A 25079-nucleotide genomic window follows, 5' to 3' on the forward strand; every position below is an offset into this window, starting at 1 on the left:
ACTAATTGTTTATTCACCAGGGAATTCTGAATATATGGACATAACAGTGTAGGTTGTCAAGTATGGGTGGTATTTTTTTATGTTCAGAGGAAATTTAAAATAACTTGCCATATGTATTTGACACATAAAGGCAAGATCAACTTTTCATGTACTGGCCTTGTTCGTAGGTCAATGTCACATTCGGGGGCATTCGTCACATACTGTGACAGCTCTTGTTCATTTATTACAATTGGAAGTAAAAAACGAAAAAGGAACATACAAATCCTTTTACGTTTTTCAAATGATTGTAGAGAAAACCAAAATTGATAGGCTTTTTCCTTTTCTGTATTTTAATTAATACAAAACAAGGAAACTATTTATTAATATCATTTTTTTGTTTTTCGTTTTACACTTTGTAAAATGAAGAACGAAAAACAAGCTATCCTGTATATACTGTTTTTGTTTTTTTCGTTTTTTTATGATTGAAAGTAAAAAACAAAAAAGGAACATCCAAATCATTTTTCGTTTTTCTAATGACTGAATAGATAGGCTTTTTCTTTTCTATGATTTCATTTTTACTTATGAACATCAAGACAAGAAATTGTTTCATTAATATATGTTAACGCCTACTAAAAGACATAAGGGGGGATATTTACAGATGACTTTCAAGAATTCAACATGAAGTTAAACACAGATTTATTTCTGATACAAATTGTGCTGTTCTGATAATAATTTTTATCTATCTGAGCATGACAAGTTGTGCATTGATGCATACAAACTGATATAACCAGATTTTGAGTTGAAAAAGGTCTGGTTGAATAATTATGTTATTTTCAGTTTTAATCATAATATCGATATACCGGGGTAAATATTACAGATTCAGAACCTCAAGCTTCAATAGTTTGTTTACAAGTGTTGTAAAGGGGGAAAAATTGCCTAGCATGATTATATTTTGTCAATAAATAATAGCTCATGGTTGTATAAACCAAGAGATTAATTTGACAACCCCCTAAAAACATCCTCTGACGAGTAACCAGTCATAGCTATTTAAAGCTCCAATTCGTGTCATGTTAATTCTGGTGTTTGCCAGCGGGGTAGACAAAGGCAATTTGATTGTTTTAAAACAGAAAATATAAAGCTATGATACACATGCACCAGTAAAATGCAGTATGAAAAGTTTTAGCTTATTAATATGCAGTAATTGTTCAGACTACTAGTACACGGCCTTAGCAAGTTACAAATACAAAATTAAATGTATTTGTTTACGTTTTAGATTAAAAATAATAATTGATGCAGTTTGTACCCTTCATGGGCTCTTTTTGGTCAGACTTAAAGCTGCACTCTCACAGATTTACCGTTTTTACAACTTTTTTTTATTTTTTGTCTTGGAAAAAGAAAACATTTGCGTAAATATCTGCAACCAAATGATTAAAGATTGCTGACAAAAGATCAGACCGCAGATTTGCATATTTTCGTTCAAAAATCAATGTTTAATGGCTTAAACCGTTACTAACGCATAAAAACATTAATTTTTTAACTTAAATATAAAAATCTGCGATCTATGTTTTTTGTTAGCAGTCTTATATAACTGGTTTCAATGGATTTTCGCAAAATTGGCTCGTTCAAAGACAAAAAATAAAAAAGTTGTCAAAGTGTTCAATCTGTGAGAGTGCAGCGAACGGGAACTGGGGATATGTTTACCTCATGACTGGTACCTGTCCGCGCGTAGAGCCAAAAAGTGCATGCCGGGTTCAGCCCTTGTGCATACTCAAAAGTACTGGCGAAGATCTGTGAGTCGGTATATAAACAGTATTCTTGGCAGAGTTATTAAAGAAAATTGCAAACACGTGTCTAGTTTGTGCTTGTTGAGCGATTGCACCTTGGAAATATCTTCCTTCTGAACATGCATGCGACGTATACAGTTGTTTTATTGAAAATATCTTGTAGATCTGAGCTCGTTTCCATACATATGTCTCAAAACAAAATCTGCTAACCTTCATAACTTGTGAATGATAAAGATTGTATGAATTTAAAAAATATTTAATATGTAAAAATAAACGACCAAAAGTGGATTATTTGTTTATTATGTGTATCACAAAGTACTAAAACACATTTTTTATGATTCTCAGTCCAAGAGATCACACTAGGGACCAATCGCTCGAATCAGGTAGCTTGACTGGCCAAAAATGCTGTCCATATACCAAGTAACTGTGATCCACTCTGCCATGACCACCAAAGCCTTTCACTATTACAGTTTCTAAAAGCCGATCAAGACGTGGGTGCACCAAGCCAGTCGTGCCTCTTAACTTCAAATATACCCTTTTATGTCAATATCTGAGGCTTAATATGAAAAGAATGCACTTGAATCCACTATTTCAGACTAAAATGGTTATTTTTTCTAGGGAATAATCTCAAGTCCCATTAAAACCATGTATTGTTCGTATTCATAGGGAATGGGCCGTACTCACAAAGTGTGCCCCCACTTTTGCCAGACTGAAACAGGGCTTGGTAACTAGAAAATTTGACAGCAAGTCTGTAAATTATATACAAAACATAATTTCATAAATTTGACAGGAACTCTGTTATGTTCAAAACCTAATGTCATGGCATTTTCTCAAGTGGACTGAAATATCAGATAATTATCTTAATTGTGTCTGAAATATCCAAGTACCTAAATTGTTTTCACATTAAGAAACCACTTGATGGTAATTGAATATATTTAGTGTTCATAAACAAAACATAGTGATTTGTTAAGTGCATGTAATTCTCATATTAAGTTATAGTTAGATGACATGAGGTAACATTTTAATGATTAAGAATGGGTGGAGTAAGTGTAATCAACAAGCCCTTTTAAGCTCGACTATTCGAAGAATAAGGAGAGCTATACTACTCACCCTGGCGTCGGGGGCGGCGTCTGCGTTGGCGTCTGCGTTGGCGTTGGCGTCATACCTTGGTTTAAATTTTGCATGTAAGCACCTTTAAGTCATTATCTCAGTAAATACATCAGTTATTACATTGAAACTTTGGATATGTATTCCCAACTATCTTACACATAGTTTAATATCTCAGCAACTACTTGAAGTATTGCATTGAGACTTTATAAAATGGTAGTCAACCATCCAACCTACGTAATTAACCAAGTAAGATAACTCTAGTTTGCATTTAATGCAAAATAATTGCCCTTTAATATTCGACTTAGAAATTCTGGTTAAGGTTTTGCATGTAACCACATTTTAGTCAATATCTCAGCAAATATATCATGTATTGCATTGAAACATTATTATTTGACTTAGAAATTCTGGTTAAGGTTTTGCATGTAAGCACACATAGGTTAATATCTCAGCAATTACTTGATGGATTGCATTGAGACTTTATACAATGGTACTCAACCATCCAATCTACTTAAATAACAAAGTAAGATAACTCCAGTTTGCATTAAATTAAAATAATGGCCCCTTTTTTATTCGACATAGAAATTCTGGTTAAGGTTTTGCATGTAACCACTTTTAAGTCAATACCTCAGCGAATACATCATGTATTGCATTGAAACTTTACACACCGGCTCCCATATATTTAACCTTCTAATAAATGAAGTAAGATTATAAGTATCTTCCATGGCCGAGAGTGTAAGATAGGTTCATTCCGACCCGAGCGTAGGGTGTTTTGCGGAAACGAGGTTTACCGAGTTTCCACAAAACACCCTGTGCTAGGGTCGGGATCAATTTATCTTACACGAGCGGCTATGGTAGATGCTTTTTCTCCCAACTCAGTTAAACAAAATTAAGTAAAAATGTATTTTTTTTTGCTGGAACTCTTTTGTGCTTAGTGAAAATAAATGCATATGGATATGTGATAATTCGTGGTTGTCATGGATATGCGCGCAGTGATTCGGGTTATGTTAACAGTCAAATCCGTCTTTAAATAGTTCTGAGGAGAGTGAAGCATTATTTCTTGAAAGGTGCGTGAAAACTGTTTTATAGTAACATTTGAAGCGAGAAATAATTAATTAGCGATCTAAATATTGCCACAAGACAAGGTTTCCATGGTGCTACAGACAACAGTCTTCAACAAGGGAGGTAATTACAATGTGTCGACCATTAAAAAGGAGTTCCATACGGGCATTTTATCTTCGCCCGTGGGCAAGATAACAATTCCTAGCATGGTTAATTTATTGGATCTTACTTATCTGAGGTGGGAGAAAACTCTATCTTTTTTAAAATATATAATTTTTGCCCCTTTATTATGCGACTTAGAAATTCTGGTTAACGTCTTGCATGTTAGCACACATAGGATAATATCTCAGCAACTATTTGATGTATTGCATTGAGACTTAATACAATGGTATTCAACCACCCAACTTAATTGAATAACCAAGTTAGATAACTGTATTTTGCAAATAATGGCCCTTTATTATTAGACTTACAAATTCTTGTTAAAATTTTGCATGGAACCACATTTATGTTCATATCTCACACCATGTATTGCATTGAAATCTAATTAAACATTGATCCATGCATGTTTCGCCAAAACTTTTCAATCCTTATATTGAAAAGCGGCGGAATAGTCGAGCGCGCTGTCTCTGTGACAGCTCTTGTTAATCATTAAAATATTACTTTAGGTCATCTAACTGTCTTAGAATACTAACTCATTGACTGACAAATTGGCAAAATCTGACACAGAGAGTGTGCATCAGATGAGTGGCAGTAGGCGGACCTTTAAACACTTGCGAAGGTTGAAATTCTTCATGATTAAGCCTAGCTAGTACTTACTGATTGCCTATCTACAATATCATTGGCTGAAAATGTAGGTTGTTTTCCAATGTACCACAATGCATTTAATACAAACAATTGTCTTGTTCTCACTTGTTTTCCAATCAGAATTTACCTAGTGTTTTGAGCTGCTGTATCAATATATGAATTTGGTAATAAAAACTGACTAGCAGAAAACTATTTTTACTGCCAATCAATGCTTTTTACATCATTTGTACATTATTGTGAACTTCTACAAATGGGACTATGACAATACAGCACGATAGCCACTACAATAACAACCATGATCATTGCCCTTCCCAAGGTCATATACTTCACACCATCTCCAAACAATTGGTTGTAACATATATGAGAACATCTAGTTTCTTTACTACCATTTAATGGCTGTCTATCTGCCCTTAGGCTACTTGAACCTTTAGCCTAGAGTCAACTGTGTTTTGATTATAAACGTCTTCACAATCTTGCATCATTTTTGTTTTCTTTCATATAGATTTGTAATTTCTATATTTATTGTAAGGCCAACCAAACTTTCCCTTAAACTGCATATTAGGTATTTGTTGATAATTATAAGACTGTGCTGTGTATATACAAGTCTATGTACGGGGGCCCTGTCATAAATACTAAGGTGCATGGCTATTAAATGCAATGATTTTGATATTGTGCCAGTAATAAAAGCCACTGATGCAGTAAGTCATACATATCACATTGTTAGTGTTGAACATTGTTCATGATCTGAAGGCTGTGAAAGTGAATGGAAATCTGTGAATTTTGTAACAAGTATTTTTTTTAACTTGAACGATGACATACATGTATATAACATTAAATTTCTGGATAAATATTGACCAATCAATAAACATTTTGGATAATTTTGACCAAAACCAAAAAATAACCATATTTATAATGATTGTTTGCTTGTTAACAGAATCAAGTTGAGAGAGATAAACAATGGATAAACAATGGAATGAATAGTACCCAAGAAATAATTCAAATGAATTATACATACATAGAGCACTTGTTTGGTCAAACAGAAATCAAATGAAAAAAAAAATCAAATAGCCTTTTTGTAGGTTCAAATAACATTCAGTGTCAGTGGGATATTAAATGTGTTATATTAATTCATCTCAAATCTAGCCTTTGTTATTGTATGTTGTTACTTGATGACAAAAACAATAATGGATGCATTAACAACATGAACTAAATGAAAGGAAGGAATAATTTGAAACTGTCTCTAGGGAATGTCTTTGTAACAGGTTTTTTATATGTAATGATTTTTGGCATTAAAAAAGTTCATTTTGGATCTAAAAGCACTGGATCTTGTAATATTATATTTTTTTAAGATGTTTGTTGCAGGCATGGGTGTTGTAAATTATACCCCCCCCCCCCAAATGGGGATATATCGGAGTCACCATACAGTTGATTAATTTGTCTAGTGGTTGATCTGTTTAGAGCATCTACTACCACAGTTTATAACTAAGAGGCATTCAATCGATTGACCACTCTGATACTTGGTTCACATTACCCCCATGGCATGGTGTGAACTCAGGAATAAAAGATGTTCATCAAAGTGTTTTATAAGTCTTAATTGGGCAAGATGACACAATAATATACAAAGTTACAAACACATTACTTTTAGTGCATGACATATATTTTCCTTACCCATGCCAGTCCGGTATTAAGAGTAATTAACCTGCTCTTGAAAATATTTTTTTGAAGAATTTTTGATGTATTGAACAACTCCAACAGTTAAAGATGTTACAGATGTTACACATATCTACCGTAATCGGTTGGTGTGGCGGGCATTTCCTGACCCATAGCCACCCAGTCTTAGAATTACTAACCCTTGAATATGATTTTTAAATTTTTGGCTAAATTATAAAAGTCCATTATAAACCTACATGATTGATCTTGCTTAAGTGTGCTTTCCTGGGTAAATTAAGAATGGTTAGTGGACACTTGAGTGGCCGGCTATGGATAACCTTATTAATAACATGTACATGTTTTAAGTATATTCAATTAACCTCTAATTGAAACCTTGAAGTTCCGCTGTCTTCTTTTTTAATGAATAGAAGTAATGCATCTTCTCTATATTACAATATTTGTGAATCTTTTTTGCTGGAAAATGCATTTAGGGAAATACGATAATGGCACTGCCAGCTTTATGTAAAATGATGACAGACAATCGCATTCATATATGTATTTCAGGACATAATATTATCGCAACATGTACAATGTTAAACCATGATGTATTCATATTTTATATCCTATTCACTGAAATCCATCAGACATCAATCTGTCAACGTAGATTGCTCAAGCTTTACATTGACATTTAATTTGCTAATGTACTACAGGGCTGGTCCAAAAATTTGATGATTGCAAAAATTGTTTTATTTGTCTACATATTTTGTTTTCAACTTCAAACATGAACTTAGATCTAGCGATCTATTTTATTAATGTTTATATTTATCTATTATATGAGTGACATTTGCAGGAAATAATGCTTTTTTTAAGAAATTGATCTTACCCCAAAAAAATCCCTACCGACCCTACCTTGCATCAAACCAAGAGGTGTTGTACCTTCTCTGTTTTGTGCGATCAAACCATGAGGTGTAGTCAAACCTTCTTTTGCACTCTTACAAGGTGCAGGACTGTAACAGTGGATTCCCATGTTGTGATACACTCTTCAACCATATTCTGACCTGATGTTGTTTTATATTTTCAGAAGTACAAATCGTTCTGTGTGGTGTTTGGTTCCAACCATGAGGTCCTGTACCTGCTCGCCCATTCGTATGACGCTAGGGACAAGTGGGTTCGTGGATTGCGATACGCCCTTCAGCTCAACTCCTTCCTCAAACAGCGAGAAACAGACAAAATGTAGGTCATTGAGTGGCATAAATAGACCATAGTATGAACAACTAGTGGTGGTTTCATGTTTCATAACTCGTACTTCGAGATTTCACAATTTTTCTTTTAAATTAAACATGATTTCACAGTCATGTTGTGAAAAATTGTGAAGTAAGAAATTGTGAAGTGGGAAATCGTTTTTTGTGAAGAAAAACGTAAATTTGTGATATATTAAACCTTTGAAATTTAATTATAAAATATGAAATCACTATCTGTCTCTGACAGTGTCTATTAAACAAAGGTCCTGTGGCAGTATTCATAAAACTTCTTAAATCATTTCCTAACTAATGTATCTCTCTTTTAATATGATATAATAAGTTAATAATATTTGAAATACTCTTTTCAATAAATTTATCAAAAGTACATACTTTTGTGTTAAAAACACTGATACTTTTCTTTATTATAGTTTGACTATGAAAAAATTAGGAAATCGACTTAAGTTAAAAACATTCTAATGAAGTTTTATGAATACAGCCCCAGAATATGCTGTTTTTAAAAAGGGATAACTGTAGAATATGACCTTTGTCTTCCTGCTAAAAGTGTGTTATTTATATAATTTGTCTTTAAATATTACTTAAAGAGCAGTAGTATAAGTATCTTCCATGGCCGAGAGTGTAAGATAGGTTCATTCCGACCCGAGCGTAGGGTGTTTTGCGAAAACGAGGTTTACCGACTTTCTGCAAAACACCCTGCGCGAGGGTTGGGATGAACCTATCTTATACGAGCGGCTATGGTAGATGCATATTCTCCCACCTCAGTTAAACAAAATTAAGTAAAAATGTATTTTTTGCTGGAACTCTTTTTTGTTTAGTGAAAATAATTGCGTATGGATATGCGATAGCACGTGGTTGTCATGGATATACGCGCAGTGATCAAGTTAATGTTAATAGTCAAATCGGTCTTTTTAAATAGTTCTAAGGAGAATGAAGCATTATTTCTTGAATGTTGCCTGAAAACTGTTTTATGGTGACATCTGAAGCGAGAAATAATTAATTAGCATTCTAAATATTACCATAAGAAAAGATTTCCTTGATGCTACTGATGACAGTCTTCAACAAGGGAGGTAATTACATTATGTACAATGTGGTAAAAGGAGTTCCATACGGGCATTTTATCTTCGCCCGTGGGCAAGATAAGAATATCTAGCATGGTTAAATCATTGGATCTACTTATCTGAGGTGGGAGAAATATGTATCATATATTTCGAATTTCATTTAGATGTATAAATCCTTACATAATAATGTGAGTAGTTTGGAAAGTTTTGAGACTGAGCTTATAAGTAAAGTTCTCAATGTTGTACCTAAAAAGCTGGGTCTGTGACAAACTGTTGGAACATGTTTTCCTTACACAGTTGGATCCTGGAGGCATTTGACAGAGCAGACAAGAACGCAGACAATGGTCTCGACCTGGAAGAGGTGATGAAACTGCTCAAGAGTCTCAATGCTGATATGGACCGAACCTACGTTAGGGAGATGTTCAATGTGAGTTCTTCAACATTGTTACATTTAGAAAAAGAAATTAAGGTATTAAAGATATCAAAATAACATGTGTTGTCTATGACATTAAGCATACGATGTGTACTTGCAACCCCAAGTTGCATTATGCAGGCAAAAATATTTAAGGGTTATGTGGAGGAAGGTTTTGGATGAGAGTAAGCATTTTGAGTTTAACAAATATTGTCCAAAATAAAGGTTTACTGTTTAAATGTGTCTTACTTTAGAATTGTAACATGTTGGATATATAGAGTTATTCCACCAATCTTCAGGCTGCCGACACACACAGGGTAAAGGGGGAGAAGCCAAGCCTGGACCGGGATGAGTTTGTACAGTTCTACAACATGCTTACAGAAAGACCTGAGATAGGGGAAATATACATGAAGTAAGTCAAGGGTTGACATAAGGATTTTCCAAATAGGAATCCAAAACTCCAAGTAAAGGCCCAAAGCGTACAACAGGCTTGATTCTAGTGTTGGATAATTGGACAAATTATATAACAGGCTTGATTCTAGTGTTGGATAATTGGACAAATTTCATAATTAATAATTGAATCAAAATTGGACAAAAATGTATTTCCATACTAAAAACTGGTAAAATCACAGTCTACTGTTTGTTTACTTCAAAAACTTCTATGCCGTATATATTTTACAATAGCCTAAGAAATGGAATGGAAGACGAATGATTTGTTTGAGATTTGTTTTATGATTTGAAGCACCAAATCATGTATATGATGTTATGCTTAATAAACATATAGTTCTGTGCACATTCTAAGAATTTTAAGTAAGATCATAAAATTTGACGAAAATTGTTTATGGATGACAGTGGTCGATTATCACCAATTTTGTGCGCCTTCAACTTATTATTCAATTATATTCAATTATCCCACCATCCCTGCATGATTGCATTTAAAATTTATTAAACTAGAACATTTATTTCTTCAAGAACCCTGCAATGTGTCCTAGAGTGTAAATTGTTTGAATGAATGATAGCTAGAAAAGTTCAGTCATTGCAGACTTGACAGAGTTTATCTTTTAGAACATTTGCTTGCATGAAAGAAAGGTAAAACATTATCAAAATCAGTCTTCAGTCTGGCAAAGTCAAAATCAGTCCAGACCTGCAAATTGCCGGGTTTTAGAAGCTCTGGTTTGTATGTTCACTTTGATAGTAAAGATGTATTTGTGGTACACATCCATAACTCTAGCTGTGATAGTTGTCTTATTATGTGCCTTATTATACCACCACAAACGAAGTTTGAGGGGGTATATAGGAGTGAGCTTGTCGGTCGGTCGGTCTGTCTGTCGGTTGGTCTGTCGGTTTTCATGGTTTCCGGAAGATAACTCATGAAATGCTAGACAGATTTGAAAAAAATTTGGTACACAGGTGTAACATCAGAAAATACAGGTCAAGTTCGATATTGGGGCTGGTGGGGCCAAGGTCAAAGTCCCTGTTACTAAAAATAGAAAAACGGTTTCCGGACGATAACTCATGAAAGGCTAGACAGATTTGAAAATTTTTTGGTACACAGGTGTAACATCAGAAAATACAGGTCAAGTTCGATATTGGGGCTAGTGGGGCCAAGGTCAAGGTCCCTGTTACTGAAAATAGAAAAACGGTTTCCGGACGATAACTCATGAAAGGCTAGACAGATTTGAACAATTTTTGGTACACAGGTGTAACATCAGAAGATACAGGTCAAGTTCAATATTGGGGCTGATGGGGCTACGGTCAAGGTCACTGTTACTAAAAATAGAAAAAAGGTTTCCGGACGATAACTCATGAAAGGCTTGACAGATTTGAACAATTTTTGGTACACAGGTGTAACATCAGAAGATACAGGTCAAGTTCGATATTGGGGCTGGTGGGGCCAAGGTCAAGGTCACTGTTACTAAAAATAGAAAAACAGTTTCCGGACGATAACTCATGAAAGGCTTGACAGATTTGAACAATTTTTGGTACACAGGTGTAACATCAGAAGATACAGGTCAAGTTCAATATTGGGACTGGTGGGGCCAAGGTCAAGGTCACTGTTACTAAAAATAGAAAAACGGTTTCCGGACGATAACTCATGAAAGGCTAGTTTTTCTTGTCAGCAGTGTAACTTCTAAATTACTCAACAGATTTAAATAAAACAATACATGCATGATAAAAGAAGATGCAGTGTGCAGTAACCTTGGAGTTATGGCCTCTTTTCAAAGGAATGGTTTGCCATTCCTGTGTCCAGGCGGCATTTTGGGGTATTCGTCACTCCTGTGACAGCTCTAGTTTACAGTAATATCTTATTCTAGGTATGCCAAAGATGTCGGTTACATGACGGCGGCTGATCTCCAAATGTTTCTACGGAATGACCAAAAGGTGGGACTTTAGCAATTATTGAAATGAAACGAATTGTCATATACTTTCAAGGATTTTAGATAGCAAACCGTAAACAATGATGTAATGATGTAAAATGTATTAAGTTTTAAAGTACGGTACATTCTTGCATCTATGTGCAGTAACAAGACAACATATTGTGCATATTGCATTGCTGCGTTACTTTTTTATGGCAATTCTAGGATAAAGGATATGCTAAAATGTGGCAATAGTGATTACATAATAATGGAGTTATCATTGGTGGAAAGTTCCTAACACATGCTATATATTCCATGTTTTATGTTACCCAGGAGGAGGTTGTATCACTGGAGAGATGTAAGGAGATCATTGTTGTGTATGAGCCACAGAAAGAGATGCAGAAAGCTGAGAAGATGAGCCTTATAGGTATATATACAGTACACAGAAGTGGCTTGATAAAATTATTTATGATTATATGTGACACAATATGCAAAATCCAGGTCAAAGATGAATATGATTTGAGACTTTGATTTTATTTTTATGTCTCTTTGTCACGCTTTAAAAATCAGCTTGTTGAAAAAACATGTCAAATCACTTTTAAGTCATTTTTACATGTGTCCTGGTTTTGAACATATATGCACTATTTTAATGCGTAAAACAATTTAATTATGAATGAATGTGAAAACAATGAGTTTTCTATGAAGCCGTATTACCCGGTACATTCACGTGTGGGTAATGATTGAATGTGCTGTTGAGTTTACATGTTGTTACATTGGGATATAAGATAATGGAATAAGACCAGTTATGCCTATTTCCAGTAATTATTTGAAATTGTTTGTGTGACAGTATTTCTATTTGAATACTCCTAATGGAAAACACATGTTGTAGTCTTGTTTGTCAGTTTATGTAAAACCATCATCGTTTCCTGCAGGTTTCCGTAGTTTTCTGGTGTCCCAGCAACAGCACTTATTTAACAGAAGTCACCGGCGCGTCTACCAGGACATGACCCAACCCATTACTAACTACTACGCCAACTCATCTCATAACACGTAAGTTTACACCTTTAATAGGTAAAAGGGTTTTACCAAGGCTACTATTATTTGTTCCAATTAAATTGTATGTCACCTTGATTAAAAGGATGTGTAGTTTTAAGTATCATATAATGAAATTTAGTGCTTTTCATATAAATTTAGATGATGTGTTCACTTTTTCAGATATTTAGCAGAAGACCAGTTAAAGGGACCAAGTCGTGTTGAGTGCTACATCTCTGCCTTAAAAAGAGGCTGTAGATGTGTTGAATGTAAGTGTTGGAATCTTGGTATAAACCTTTCAAATTACAGCATTTTTATTTAGTAAGTTGAAAAATACCACAGAATACTGTTACCCAAAAGTTTATCAGTGTACCTTTACCTTCATTAATTTTTTTTTTTACATGGTTCAGGAAAGAAAAATAAACACTACTGCTCTTGTGTTCTGATTTGATGGTGAAGTGGTTACACTCTCACCCCTAAGATTCTTTCAATACAAATTTCTTAAGGCTTCTTTTCATTTCACAAATTCGTGTTTGCATTTTTCTCAAAAATGTTGTCTGCTTCACAGTGGATTGCTGGGATGGCAGTGATGATGAACCAGTCATCTACCATGGCTACACACTCACATCAAAGATTCTCTTCCAGGATGTCATCAAAGCTATCAAGGATTATGCCTTTGTCACATCACCGTTAGTAGACTTTTGCCACTCAGTATCAACAGTATTGGGGGGTTTTAATGATTTTTTTTCATTCACATTAGTATATTGGGGTTTCGCATGATGTTACTTTCTGTTTTTATTTACTTTAAGTTCTTGATAATTTGCATTTCGCATTTGTGGATCTAAGCCTGATGAGTATTTGTTTAAGTTTTGCCTCAAATTCTCATTTCGTCTGATTTTCATTCAGCATTTTTTTGTATTTAGTCAATCATAAAACAAGAATGAAGTATTCTCTTTTTATTAATTCACTAATTTTTTATTGATTTCTTTCAGCTACCCAGTCACATTATCAATAGAAAATCATTGTTCTATTGAGCAACAGACTAAGATGGCAGAGTGTATGAAATCTGTATTTGGAGGTAAGTGAACTCATATCAGGGACATTTATGTAATATTTCTTGTGAGTGTGTATTATAATGGATTTATTTCTTGTTTATTGTTGCCATTCATGTTGATGCTCATGTGATGTTGCATGTTCTGTTGTATCCCCGTATTTAAGAAAATTGTGTTTGTGTGTTGTCTGTGTACTTCGTAGATGTCTTAAAGTATCACTTTGTGGTAAAATATATCATTCTTTTTCATGAAGAAAGTGACAACATGAATAAAAATGAATTTAGATTGTATGTGTACATTATTGCATGTTTAATGTAGAAGAATGGAAATATTAGAAGCCATGTTTGCAAATAAATAGACAAAGTGACATGTAGAGTAAAATCAGGGAATTTCCACAGTTGGCTAAAATCAGGGAATTTCCACAATTGGCTAAAATGGGGTATATTACAGAATTGGCTAAAATCAGGAAATTTCCACAAATGGCTTAAGTCAGGAAATATCCACAACTGGCTAAAATCAGGAAATTTCCACAATTGGCTTAAATTGGGAAATTTCCACAATTGGCTTAAATCTGGGAATTTCCACAATTGGCTAATGTCAGGGTTTTTCCACATCTACAGCTAAAATCAGGGAAATTCCACAATTGGCTAAAATTAGAAAATTTCCACAACTGGCTTAAGTCAGGAAATATCCACAACTGGTTAAAATCAGGAAATTTCCACAATTGGCTTAAATTGGGAAATTTCCACAATTGGCTTAAATCTGGGAATTTCCACAACTGGCTTAAGTCAGGAAATATCCACAACTGGCTAAAATCAGGGAATTTCCACAATTGGCTTAAATGGGGTATATAACAGAATTGGCTAAAATCAGAAAATTTCCACAAATGGCTTAAGTCAGGAAATATCCACAACTGGTTAAAATCAGGGAATTTCCACAATTAGCTTAAATTGGGAAATTTCCACAATTGGCTTAAATCTGGGAATTTCCACAATTGGCTAATGTCAGGGTTTTTCCACATCTACAGCTAAAAACAGGGAAATTCCACAATTGGCTAAAATTAGAAAATTTCCACAACTGGCTTGGTTCAGGTAAATTCTGTCCATAACATCCACATTTAGCTGATTTTGATATATGGGTCATTGTGAGATTTTTTCTGCTAAAAAGAAAACAATTTTTCATGATTTTACTCTTCATTACAAACTTGAGTTGTATGTTGATGTTTGGCCACCCTATTGCAGACATGTTGTATGTGTTCACCTCAACCCCAGAGACGCCCCCATCACCCCATGAGCTGAAAAACAAGATTATCATCAAGGTAGGTAAAACAGGTGTCTTATGTTAGTTACATCACAGATGTTTCTTTTTCATGATACAGTTGGATCACATCACCTAATTGATCTGATATTGCACTGTTTTTTTTTGAAAAAAAACAACAACAGAATATATATGAAAAACACAAGTTAATTTGAATGAACAAAGAATGTTTTTTTGCATATGATAGCTTAATTTAAGTATAATTTATATACTGTGATAAAGGATTTGTTATATTCAACATGTTAATTGTTACTTTCAAAAACACATTTCTTAACTGGCTTTCAACAATAGTGGATTTTTCTTGGTAGATGAAAAACTATAAATATTTAATTTTCTTACCTTTGTTGGATAACTATATACATACATACCAGTACATTTTTCCAAAGCCATGTATGGTGTTATTGTCTTCCTCTTGTATAACCAGCATAGGACATCTGAGGATCACCCAAGGCACAGACTTTCATTCCATAGACGAATCAGTCATGGGTCGCGTAAGGTCAATGGAAAAGCCTTCGCTGTTGTTTTTGAAAGTGGCGATTATTGCATCTGCCTTGAGTCTTATTTGTTGTGAAATGATTTGCTAGCCATATAGAAAAAAGTTCCAGCTTAGTGTTTTGTGTTTGATAGAATAAGATTACCATGAGAAATTTCTTAAGGCTAATTAATAGATTCATGCTATCATTGACTAGAGAAAAACACTGATGACTATACATTATTTTCATGTAGCTGAATTTGCATAAATGAAAAATAACGTGCGTGTACATATACAAGATGTATGGAATCATGATTTCTGTCTGTTATGGTTATAAGTTTACAAACTTCTTGCTCGGCAATGCTAGACTGATTTAAGTGCTTTAAAGTTGTTTTTGAATGGGCAGAAAATTCCAATAAAAGTATTTACAAAATAGCAGGTCTTGTTCATATGCATTTGCTTTATGAAATACAATTATGAGTAAACTTTTAATAGTCCACATGTAATTGAATAGGTTTCAAGTTCTACTGTTTGTGTAATATAATGTCTTTTTTGTTTTGGTCTTTTAAAGAATGTATAGCTATTGCTTAGAATTGCTTATAACCATACCTGCTCAATGCACACCACCTGCACCTCAATATAAGTGCAGCACCATTTGTGATGGAATGCCTGTCTAGCCAGTGTGGTGACCTCCTTCTTACCGCTGTGGAGTTCCATCCTAAAATTTTATCTTAAATAAATTTAACACTTTCTTACCGCTTAACAGGGTAAGAAGATGAAGAGAGAGACAGATGCAGATATTGGTGAAGTGTCCGACGAGGATGAATCGGCCGATGCAAATGATGAGAAACAAAAGAAATCTGGAAAATTGAAACTGAGTCAAGAGCTGTCGGATATCGTTACAATGAAGAGCGTGCACTTTGGCGGAACTCAGGAAATTCCCTCAGGTAGAGAAGTACATTTTTGAAAGCCTAAAATGTCAATGATCTATTTAAAATTGAAAAAAATATTCTTCTTTTTTTTAATTCAAAAGTCATAAATCTTAAATATAATTGGCATACTGTTAGTTTTTTGCTTTCATGTAGTTGTTTTAAAAATTGATGTATTTTGTTGTTGTTGTTAAAGAATTATAGAATTGTTCAAGAATTTGATCGGAAGTTAAAAGCCAATAAAGATGATTTTTTTGGCCTCAAACAGTTATGTTTATTAACTGGTTTTCTAATGAATTTCAAATAATGTGTTTGCTTGAAGAAAAGTATCAAAAAATATGACATAAAATAATTAACAAAATGCATTATGTATTAAAGTGTATATATTATGTTATAATTAATATATAATTGTATGTGTCTAACAGTATACAAATAATGTAAACCATCATATCCTTGGCATTGGGGTGGTGTATTGTTGCTTTACATCGAGCACATTAAAGAAGCCAAGAGGTCTCTTTGCAAAAAGAGCTTGGGTATTGTAGTGGGATCTCCTGTATCTCAGTCTGTTTCTTCAAGTCTTCTTATATCTGGATTTGACTGGGAATTGCATTTTATGGCATTTAAACACAATTTTGGTCATGATGGTTAAGGCGCTGTCAAGCCATAATGCAGCCAATAGGAGCGGGCAGACCCTGATAAACTTGATAAAACAAACCTTGGCATTGTCATCTGAAAAGGTATTGTTGTTGTCATCTTGCAACAAGTATTATGTTTGCCATGATATTCACAAGGAACATGGTTAACATTAATAACAATGACATATGAATATATGTTGAAATAAGTGCCTTTATCAAGTTAGGAAAACAGATATGCATTGACATCCTCTTGCTGTGAACGGGTGATCATGAACTCTTTTAAATCTCTTGAACTGAAGTTGGTGAAAACCTGTTACAAAAATAAAAAATATAGCATATTATATTGTGTATTGGAAACACTCTTTGACCCTGAAATTCCATTTAAAAAATATAGTATTTGGCTTCTTACAATTTTTACCTAACGTCGATTGATGGATATAGTGAGTTTGTTTAAAAAAAAAAATATTTTATCATAAAAATTATTATCATGCATTTAATCTTTCACAGGCAATGGGGAATTCAATGTGGTCTCTTTGGTAGAGAAAAAGATCAATCGACTTATCGACTCCGAGATCGAGAATGTCTGTCGATACACCCAGCATGCGCTGATCCGTTCATACCCGAATGGTACCCGCACAGATTCCAGTAACTACAACCCTGTGCCTATGTGGTGTGGGGGATGTCAAGTGGGTAGGTAGCAATTTCACTATATTTACTGAAGTGTTTTTCTTAACACATCAAAGAAATATGTAATACTTAAGTCCTTGATTACCCACTTACTTGTGCAAAATTATTTTTGTTGCAATTAATTTCAAAAATGATTCAAATGTTATAAATATTAGATGAATTACCATGTTTTGATGTTTAATGCATACGAAAATCAAACCAAATCTCAGACAATTTTTATTCTGTTAATAAACATTGTGCCTGTTTCAGTGGCGTTGAACTTCCAGACAGGAGGGGAGGAGATGCAGCTGCTACATGGGAAATTCCTGGATAATGGTAACAGCGGATATCTGCTCAAACCCAAATGTCTCATGGGAGGTATGTATGCACTTAAGCATATCTAGATTTATAACGAGGGATGAGAGCTGATCATCACCTCATCAAAGTTAGTGCAGTTTGTGTCGTTTAGAGTTGTACTAGTCAAAGCAAAATTAATGTATTCAGGTAATCTTTTTCGTGCATGACTAATGAATGAAGTTAAAATGATAATGTTATTAAGACATTTAGTTATACTATGTATTCCTATTTAAAGTTGGTCAGCCTGTATAATAATGATAGCTCTTAGAATTAACCAATTTCTACCTTTTTCAGATAACCTAGATGCCATAGTGGGAACCAGCCCATCATCGAGTCGTAAACGCCTTACACTAAAGGTGATGAGTGGTTTCCAGCTCCCTAAACCAAAAGACTCTAAGAAAGGGGAGGTAATTGACCCATTTGTCAAGGTTGAGATCCATGGCCTTCAGCGTGACACGCAGATGAAGAAAACGCAGGTGGTGAAAAATAATGGTAGGTAAAAGGTTTCTGAATGTGATAGTTAACATAAGCATAGTTAAATTGGGTAGATGATTAATTTGATGTTGTGATTTCAGTAAAATTAAGTTACCCTTGTGAAGAAATTCAGTCCTTTCTAGTTATTTTTAATTACCAATTTTGTGTTTGCAATATGGATAATTTAAAATAATTTTCTCCCAATACCTTTTTGGATTTAAATGATAAGATTCTGAACAGAATTTCTTTTAAAAATCTTAGTTATTGACATGAAGTCTAGTCTCACTGATATGCATATTCTTAACAGTTAAAGCAATGAAACAATTCAAAATGTATCGACAAACACACAAATGCATTTTGTAAGGATGTAACTGTGCTCAGATTGTCATTTACACCTAATGTACAAATTTTCATGCTTTTTCAGGCTTCAAACCATTCTGGAATGAGACGCTGGAGTTTGAGATTGACGTCCCAGAACTTGCCCTTGTAAGGTTCGCTGTGTATGACAGCGATAGATACGTTGATGATTTCATTGGATACTATGTTGTACCAGTCAATAGCATAGTTGAAGGTTTGTTACATACACTTTTTGCAGTTTATTACATATCTATAATGTTTCGTGTGTACATCAGAAATTGATATTAGAATTCTTAAGTTCCTACAGCAACTCAATGATTGGAATCGATAAATTTCTCAGTAACAGTGAACAAAGGTTTATTTCAATTTGTTTCATTTACTTCCCTCAAATGGCTCTATATTTACACAAAAACTCTCGTTTCAAATTGATGTATTTTACATCAAGCATGTTACCTGATAGATCTTTGTAATGTTCAATTGACCTGTACAAGATTGCAGTACATTTAACAATTAACAATATAATTTACAGTTATGTATCTTCTGTTTTAAGGTTATCGTCATTTCCCTCTGTTTGATAAGAATGGGGACCAATATGAACAAGCCCTGATATTTGTTCATGCCCAAGTGACCTCGCTGACGTCTGAGGAGCCCCACTGATGGGTCGGGAGATCCACACCCATGTCCCTCCTCGCCCGCAAGATTATAGCTAACCTTGAGATTACCCCTACGCTGAAGCGGTGAACTGAGTTTTAGAGAACAAAAACTCATTTATTTAGATAGGGATGAAGCTTTATTCAGCCAAGGAAATATTTGTTAATTGATAGAAATCAAGGATTACAGCAAAGAAATGAGAAAAGCATGTTACAGACTTAGTTGATCTCTGTTTGGAGTTTGGAGCTGCTTTCCTCTTCAAAAGTCACATTTTCTTAGTGTCAATTTTACATTTATGGCAGCCAGTACGTGAAGAATTATGTGATTATGTGGTATGTTTAATCATGGTTATATATCTTTGATATATCATGATCCCCAATGAGTCAATTTACTTATACAATAACATCATTTACATTTGACAGCATAACTCTTTAAATGCAGAGTCATAGCCATAGTTTACAGGATACGTATTTCTTGATTTTTTGTCGATGGCTTATAGCCTTTCTTCCAATAGCCCATGGAAGTAAATACACCTTTGACCATTAAACTGGGGACAAAGCCATTACATAATTTTTGATTTTTGTAACATCATTGTTGTTGCACATTGACTGATGAAAAACTTGCAGACTATAATTATAGAACTGATAAATGTTTCTATGACGATGATTGATTAATTGGTTTGTCCACACTTTTATCACCACAGGTGTACTGTGATTGACTCATATACATTATAATGTGATAGGACTTTTGTTAAACAATGTTCGTTCTTACTGATATTATGTTAATCAAGATCTGATATTAATATGGTCAGAGAAATTTCATATTTTATGTTTATTTTGAAACAAATTGTTATCATTTTATTGATATTTTACCTATGTCTACAAGAAAGCAATAACAATAGTGTATATAAGATAATAATTAATGTGATTTCAAAGAGGGTTATCTAACAATGTTTAAAGTATCTGTGATGTAAAATTTGATCTACAGGGATTCATGAAGAGGCCCTTTAAAATTGTCATTTTTTATGGAATCCAAATTATTGAGGTTTTCAAGGAATCTTGCACATGGCAAACAGGAAAAACAAACCAATCATCGAACATGGCAGTCCCTCTTCAAAATAACCATTATGATTGTGTTTTACACTGACTTCATTAAAAAAAAAAAATCAAGTAGTTTCTTCAGGATTACATTTGCCATAGGAAAAAAGTGTTTGTTTGTGCTGATTCTACAGGAAAACCTAAAATAAACAAGTTCCGAATAAAATTGATAATAAACTTGGGTTGTAAAACACTGTCATTGATTTTGTAAATTTGATGTTTGTTATATATACAAAGAAATACTTAATTAATTATGCATGTTGATTATAATACAAATAAATTTTATTTTTTGTTAAGATTATTTATACCTGTATAAAAATAGAATAAAAATATGCATGCGATTAAAGCAATAATCTAGAGAGGTGTGGGTCTCCGCTGGTTTTGGTACAGACTTGTTGTGCAAAAAGGGCTGGTTTAAAGGTAATTAAACTCATTTTAGCTCTTGAAATTGAAGGTGTCTGCAAACATTTTGGACTAACCTTGTATTCACTCTGTGACTGGTTTGAAAAGAGTTTTAATATAAATCATACATTTATATATAATTAGAACAGTTATTCATATTCTTATATGTGGAACCAAAATAAAAATAGGCACCATACTTTACACAGAGTTCTTATATTTAATAGTTAGACTTCTTGTTGGACTAAACTATGCTTTAAGTTAGTAAAAGTAAATATAAACATTAAAGGTTTGAAATGTTAATTGCACAAGAGAATACATGGCTTAAAGAACAACTTATTTTTTTTATAAATGTATCATCACTGTGCAATTATTAGTATAGCTCTCTTTAAGCAAACCTATTTTTTCACAGCAAGTCAGTTTTTGTATATTTATGTTATTGTAAATTTTTGATCCCGTTTAGTTGTTGTTATAGTTTTACTAGTAGTAAAATTGTTTAGTTATTGATTTATATATTTTTATTTTTACTGAACACTGCTTGTCATAAAGTACCGGTATGTAACTTAATTGCACCCAATTAAAGTTTACACATAATGTGCTGGCCCTTAATTCTCAAAAATGTTCAAGTTCTTACTCAACTGATTACTGTAATTAAATAGTGTGTATATTGTAAATAGAAAATAAACCGTTTCTGGTTCTTTCACAGTTTGATCTAAACGATTTATTTTGTAAGATTTTAACCAAATTTTGTGCTCTAACTTCCTATATACAATTATCAAAGACGTTAAAAAAATGGTAATTATTTGAGTGCATTTCTTGCTCTTAATTTTATTTTATTGTTTGACCAAAAGAGTATATTAATATAGCCTATTGAAGAAAATGACTTTAACAGACATAAAACATTTGCAATTTTGAGCCATGCTAGGCTGTAGTAAAGTTCCAAAATGAATCATTGATTATTTACTAAGTATTTCCGAGAAACTGGGGCCAGGTGTATATTGTATATCTAGTAATAGTTAGTTTTACGCAAAGATTCTGAAAAAATGTCTAATGCGCTTGAGTTTGTGATGCAACTGTATTATCAATAGTCTTTGAATAGTCAGTGTTGAATGTAAATTTTGCTGAACGGTCAAAACTTTTCTGTAAAATTTGTTTTTATTTGGCCTAATCTGTACTGCTCCTTTAAATGTTATAATATCCAGCTATAGATGTATGTCTAGCAATAAACAACATAGCAATGTATGGCCTATAATGTGTCTATTACCCGTACAGTTATGTATATACATCAATATGTCTTATACAATCTGCAACTTGTCACTTTAAAAAAGAAGGGTATGCTTTAAGTGTATGAAACTGCTCCCGTGTCAGAAATTAAATCAACTTCAAGATTTTTATCTTAAAATTTCATAATTTATGAGAATGTCCTTTGACGACTAACTTTGTTTGTGATAGGCCCATTCAGGATAAATTGGGCCTGCAGCTATTCTATGCTTAATTTCAAATGCCATTTTTCATTATGTGACATACTAGTATTCATTAGTGCATGCATAACAGATATAGATCACACATTAGACAAGCCATATTGCTCGTTAGATATCATAACAGTACTATATATCAGACTTCTTTCTTTAAATCATATCAAAATACATGTACATTGTACCTTAATAATGTTACATGGATGGAAAATTGAACAATTAAATATTTCACAATGTCAAAAATGCTTGTAAATATATCATTTCATCATTATGTAAGCTATGCATTTCTGTTATTTTTTTTATTATATGAAACAAATAATGTCGTGCCTCATTACTTTGTCACAATAAATCATTTTATTGATGAAATTATCACTTTTACATTTGTTGCATATTACAACTATAAATACAATATTCTTTTAACTGTAATTGTTTGTGGTTCTTTAATAGCTCATCTGATTTAAAAAAAGAAAAAAGATGAGCTATTGTCGTCACTTGAATGTTGTCGGCAGACGGAGGAGTTGGTTAAGTTTTGAGTTTAGGTCACGTACATGAAAACTATGAAAGCTATCACTTTGAAACTTGGGAAACTTGTTTATCTAGTACCTTTCTTCACATTGTACCCTAAATATGCTGAGTTTCACCTGATTTTTTAAGCTTTGTGCTTGGGTCACTTGCAAGCAAACTATCAAAGCTATTACTTTCAAGCTTTGGAATACCTGTTCACAATCAAATGTACAACATGAAATAAACCATGAAAGGATAAAATCAAACAAGCCTTCAGGACCCGCAGACAGTGCTCTTGTTATAGCTGAAATCACCTATGAGGCTGAGGAAAGAAGTTTAGTGTATTCTGTTTATACACCATAAATTATGTGATGAAAAGTACAACTTTACAACTATATACAATACAAAGTATAGACATAAAAAGACAAACATTATGGACACACAGAAAACAAGGTTATTTACAATATACACAAACAATACATTGAAACTCACATTTTGACCAATATATGCATAACAGACACATATCGTCTGATTGTTTATCATTGTGTCCTGGTTACATTGGCTTATATTGTCCACTTATGTTTCTTCCAAAATTTGACACAACTATAAAACAATTGATATGACATTCATCAGTGATGTCGAGATCGAGATCAGTGAATCCTCATAATATCTCAATAAGTTGATGGTTCCGAAGTGTTCTTCAGGTTTATAAGTTTGGACCATAGTTGGCAGCGGTCATTTTCAAAATATGGACAAAATAACACCATATGCAGAACAATTGTATTTGTTACTGCATCACATATAAAGCATGTAATGTTGTAATATAAGCCGTACAATGACAAACATAATACAATTGCTTTTTACAAGGTGAGAAACTAGATTTGGAAATTGCCATATCAGATAAAATTAATAATTTGAATACAAAGGGGACAATAATCTGAGGTTTTCGTAATCACTTATTCTTATTTTCCCTGATTTTGTAACATGTTTATCAACAGCTGATTTGCAAAATCTTTTCCTAACAAATTTGTTTGGAAATACTGTATGGAAGATTTAAAGTAAAGTATGATGTGAGGTCGTATTTGCCTAGAATACTATAAATATCTGGGATAAATCCCTGAGCTTTTGTAGGTTGTGATATAAATGATGAAAATTTGTTAACGAAGACATTTTTGAATTTCAAATTTGGATCAGCTTGACATAATTGCCATAAAAAGGCTATTATTTTTTTTAAATCGATGATGTTTAAAATTGATTGGATTGGTTATATGAATTTGTTTCATCAATTAAGTGATCGCCCAGTTTCCGTCTCCTGAAGCTATTATTATTTTCATTAAAAAAAAAATTAATACCAAAACTACATTTCGATGGATTATAGTAATATCTTTTTTTTTGGCATGTTAAAAACAGACATGTAAAAGTTTGTCCAGACCCCTTTTCGCATTAGAAATAATAACCATATAGTCAGCTGACATAGGTCATGCGCACATCATGTTATGTATCTTAAAGCTGCTGTTGCAGGCGTCAATCTTATTGAATAATCCATTAACAAAGAGGGAATTAAACTGTGGGCTACAACATTGGCCTTGGAGAGTGCCTTGTAGAATTCAAAACCATTCAGACGAAAATTCCATTGGTTTTGACACAACTGTGACTATTTTCAAAAAATGATTTAAATATTCTTACCAAACCTAAGGATTTGGGAGGGGAATATTGTTTTGGTATTGTCTGTCTGTCCATCCTTCCGTCCGCCCATCAATTGTGTTTTACAACTCCGAAACCATATCTTAGTAGGGATTGGTCAAATCATCTTCAAACTTGGTTAGAATGATCCCCTTGATAATACTTTGACCTTTTGTGATTGGGGGTCACATGGGTCAAAAACTAGGTTACTAGGTCAAATATTAGAAAAGCCTTGGAAGGTTATATTTTAAAAAAAAATCTGGTCCAATCTTCATGAAACCTAGCAAAATATTTGCCTTGATGAAATTTTGTATTTTATCTCATTTCCCACGTTTATAAGAGTCAATCACTTTGCAGATGTAATAATGATGATGATGATGATGATGATGATGATGATGACGATGACGATGCTGATGAGAAGGAGGAGGACTAACATGACGTCAACAAAAATGATGATGATGATGATGATGATGATGATGATGATGATGATGAAGAAGAAGATGATGA

At 33.3% G+C, this 25079-nt stretch overlaps 1 protein-coding gene across 9 annotated transcripts in view; it reads left to right on the forward strand.

Annotated features, from left to right (window-relative positions):
• LOC128231944 (1-phosphatidylinositol 4,5-bisphosphate phosphodiesterase eta-2-like) overlaps nucleotides 1-22806 on the forward strand; it is a 102961-nt gene extending 80155 nt beyond the window's left edge. For all 9 annotated transcript variants that reach the window (XM_052945218.1, XM_052945215.1, XM_052945221.1 and 6 more), the window contains exons 4-19: nucleotides 7468-7619; nucleotides 9001-9130; nucleotides 9415-9527; nucleotides 11431-11497; nucleotides 11806-11899; nucleotides 12405-12522; nucleotides 12688-12773; nucleotides 13073-13193; nucleotides 13497-13582; nucleotides 14798-14874; nucleotides 16112-16292; nucleotides 17417-17599; nucleotides 17846-17953; nucleotides 18227-18424; nucleotides 18831-18977; nucleotides 19314-22806. In XM_052945218.1, coding sequence (XP_052801178.1) covers nucleotides 7468-7619; nucleotides 9001-9130; nucleotides 9415-9527; nucleotides 11431-11497; nucleotides 11806-11899; nucleotides 12405-12522; nucleotides 12688-12773; nucleotides 13073-13193; nucleotides 13497-13582; nucleotides 14798-14874; nucleotides 16112-16292; nucleotides 17417-17599; nucleotides 17846-17953; nucleotides 18227-18424; nucleotides 18831-18977; nucleotides 19314-19420 — 1968 coding nt within the window. In that variant the 3' untranslated portion in view covers nucleotides 19421-22806. The remainder of the gene's footprint in view (nucleotides 1-7467; nucleotides 7620-9000; nucleotides 9131-9414; nucleotides 9528-11430; nucleotides 11498-11805; nucleotides 11900-12404; nucleotides 12523-12687; nucleotides 12774-13072; nucleotides 13194-13496; nucleotides 13583-14797; nucleotides 14875-16111; nucleotides 16293-17416; nucleotides 17600-17845; nucleotides 17954-18226; nucleotides 18425-18830; nucleotides 18978-19313) is intronic.
• The last annotated feature ends 2273 nt before the right edge of the window (nucleotides 22807-25079 follow it).

This window comes from Mya arenaria, chromosome 4 (genome assembly GCF_026914265.1).
Source record: "Mya arenaria isolate MELC-2E11 chromosome 4, ASM2691426v1".
Lineage (NCBI taxonomy): Eukaryota > Metazoa > Mollusca > Bivalvia > Myida > Myidae > Mya > Mya arenaria.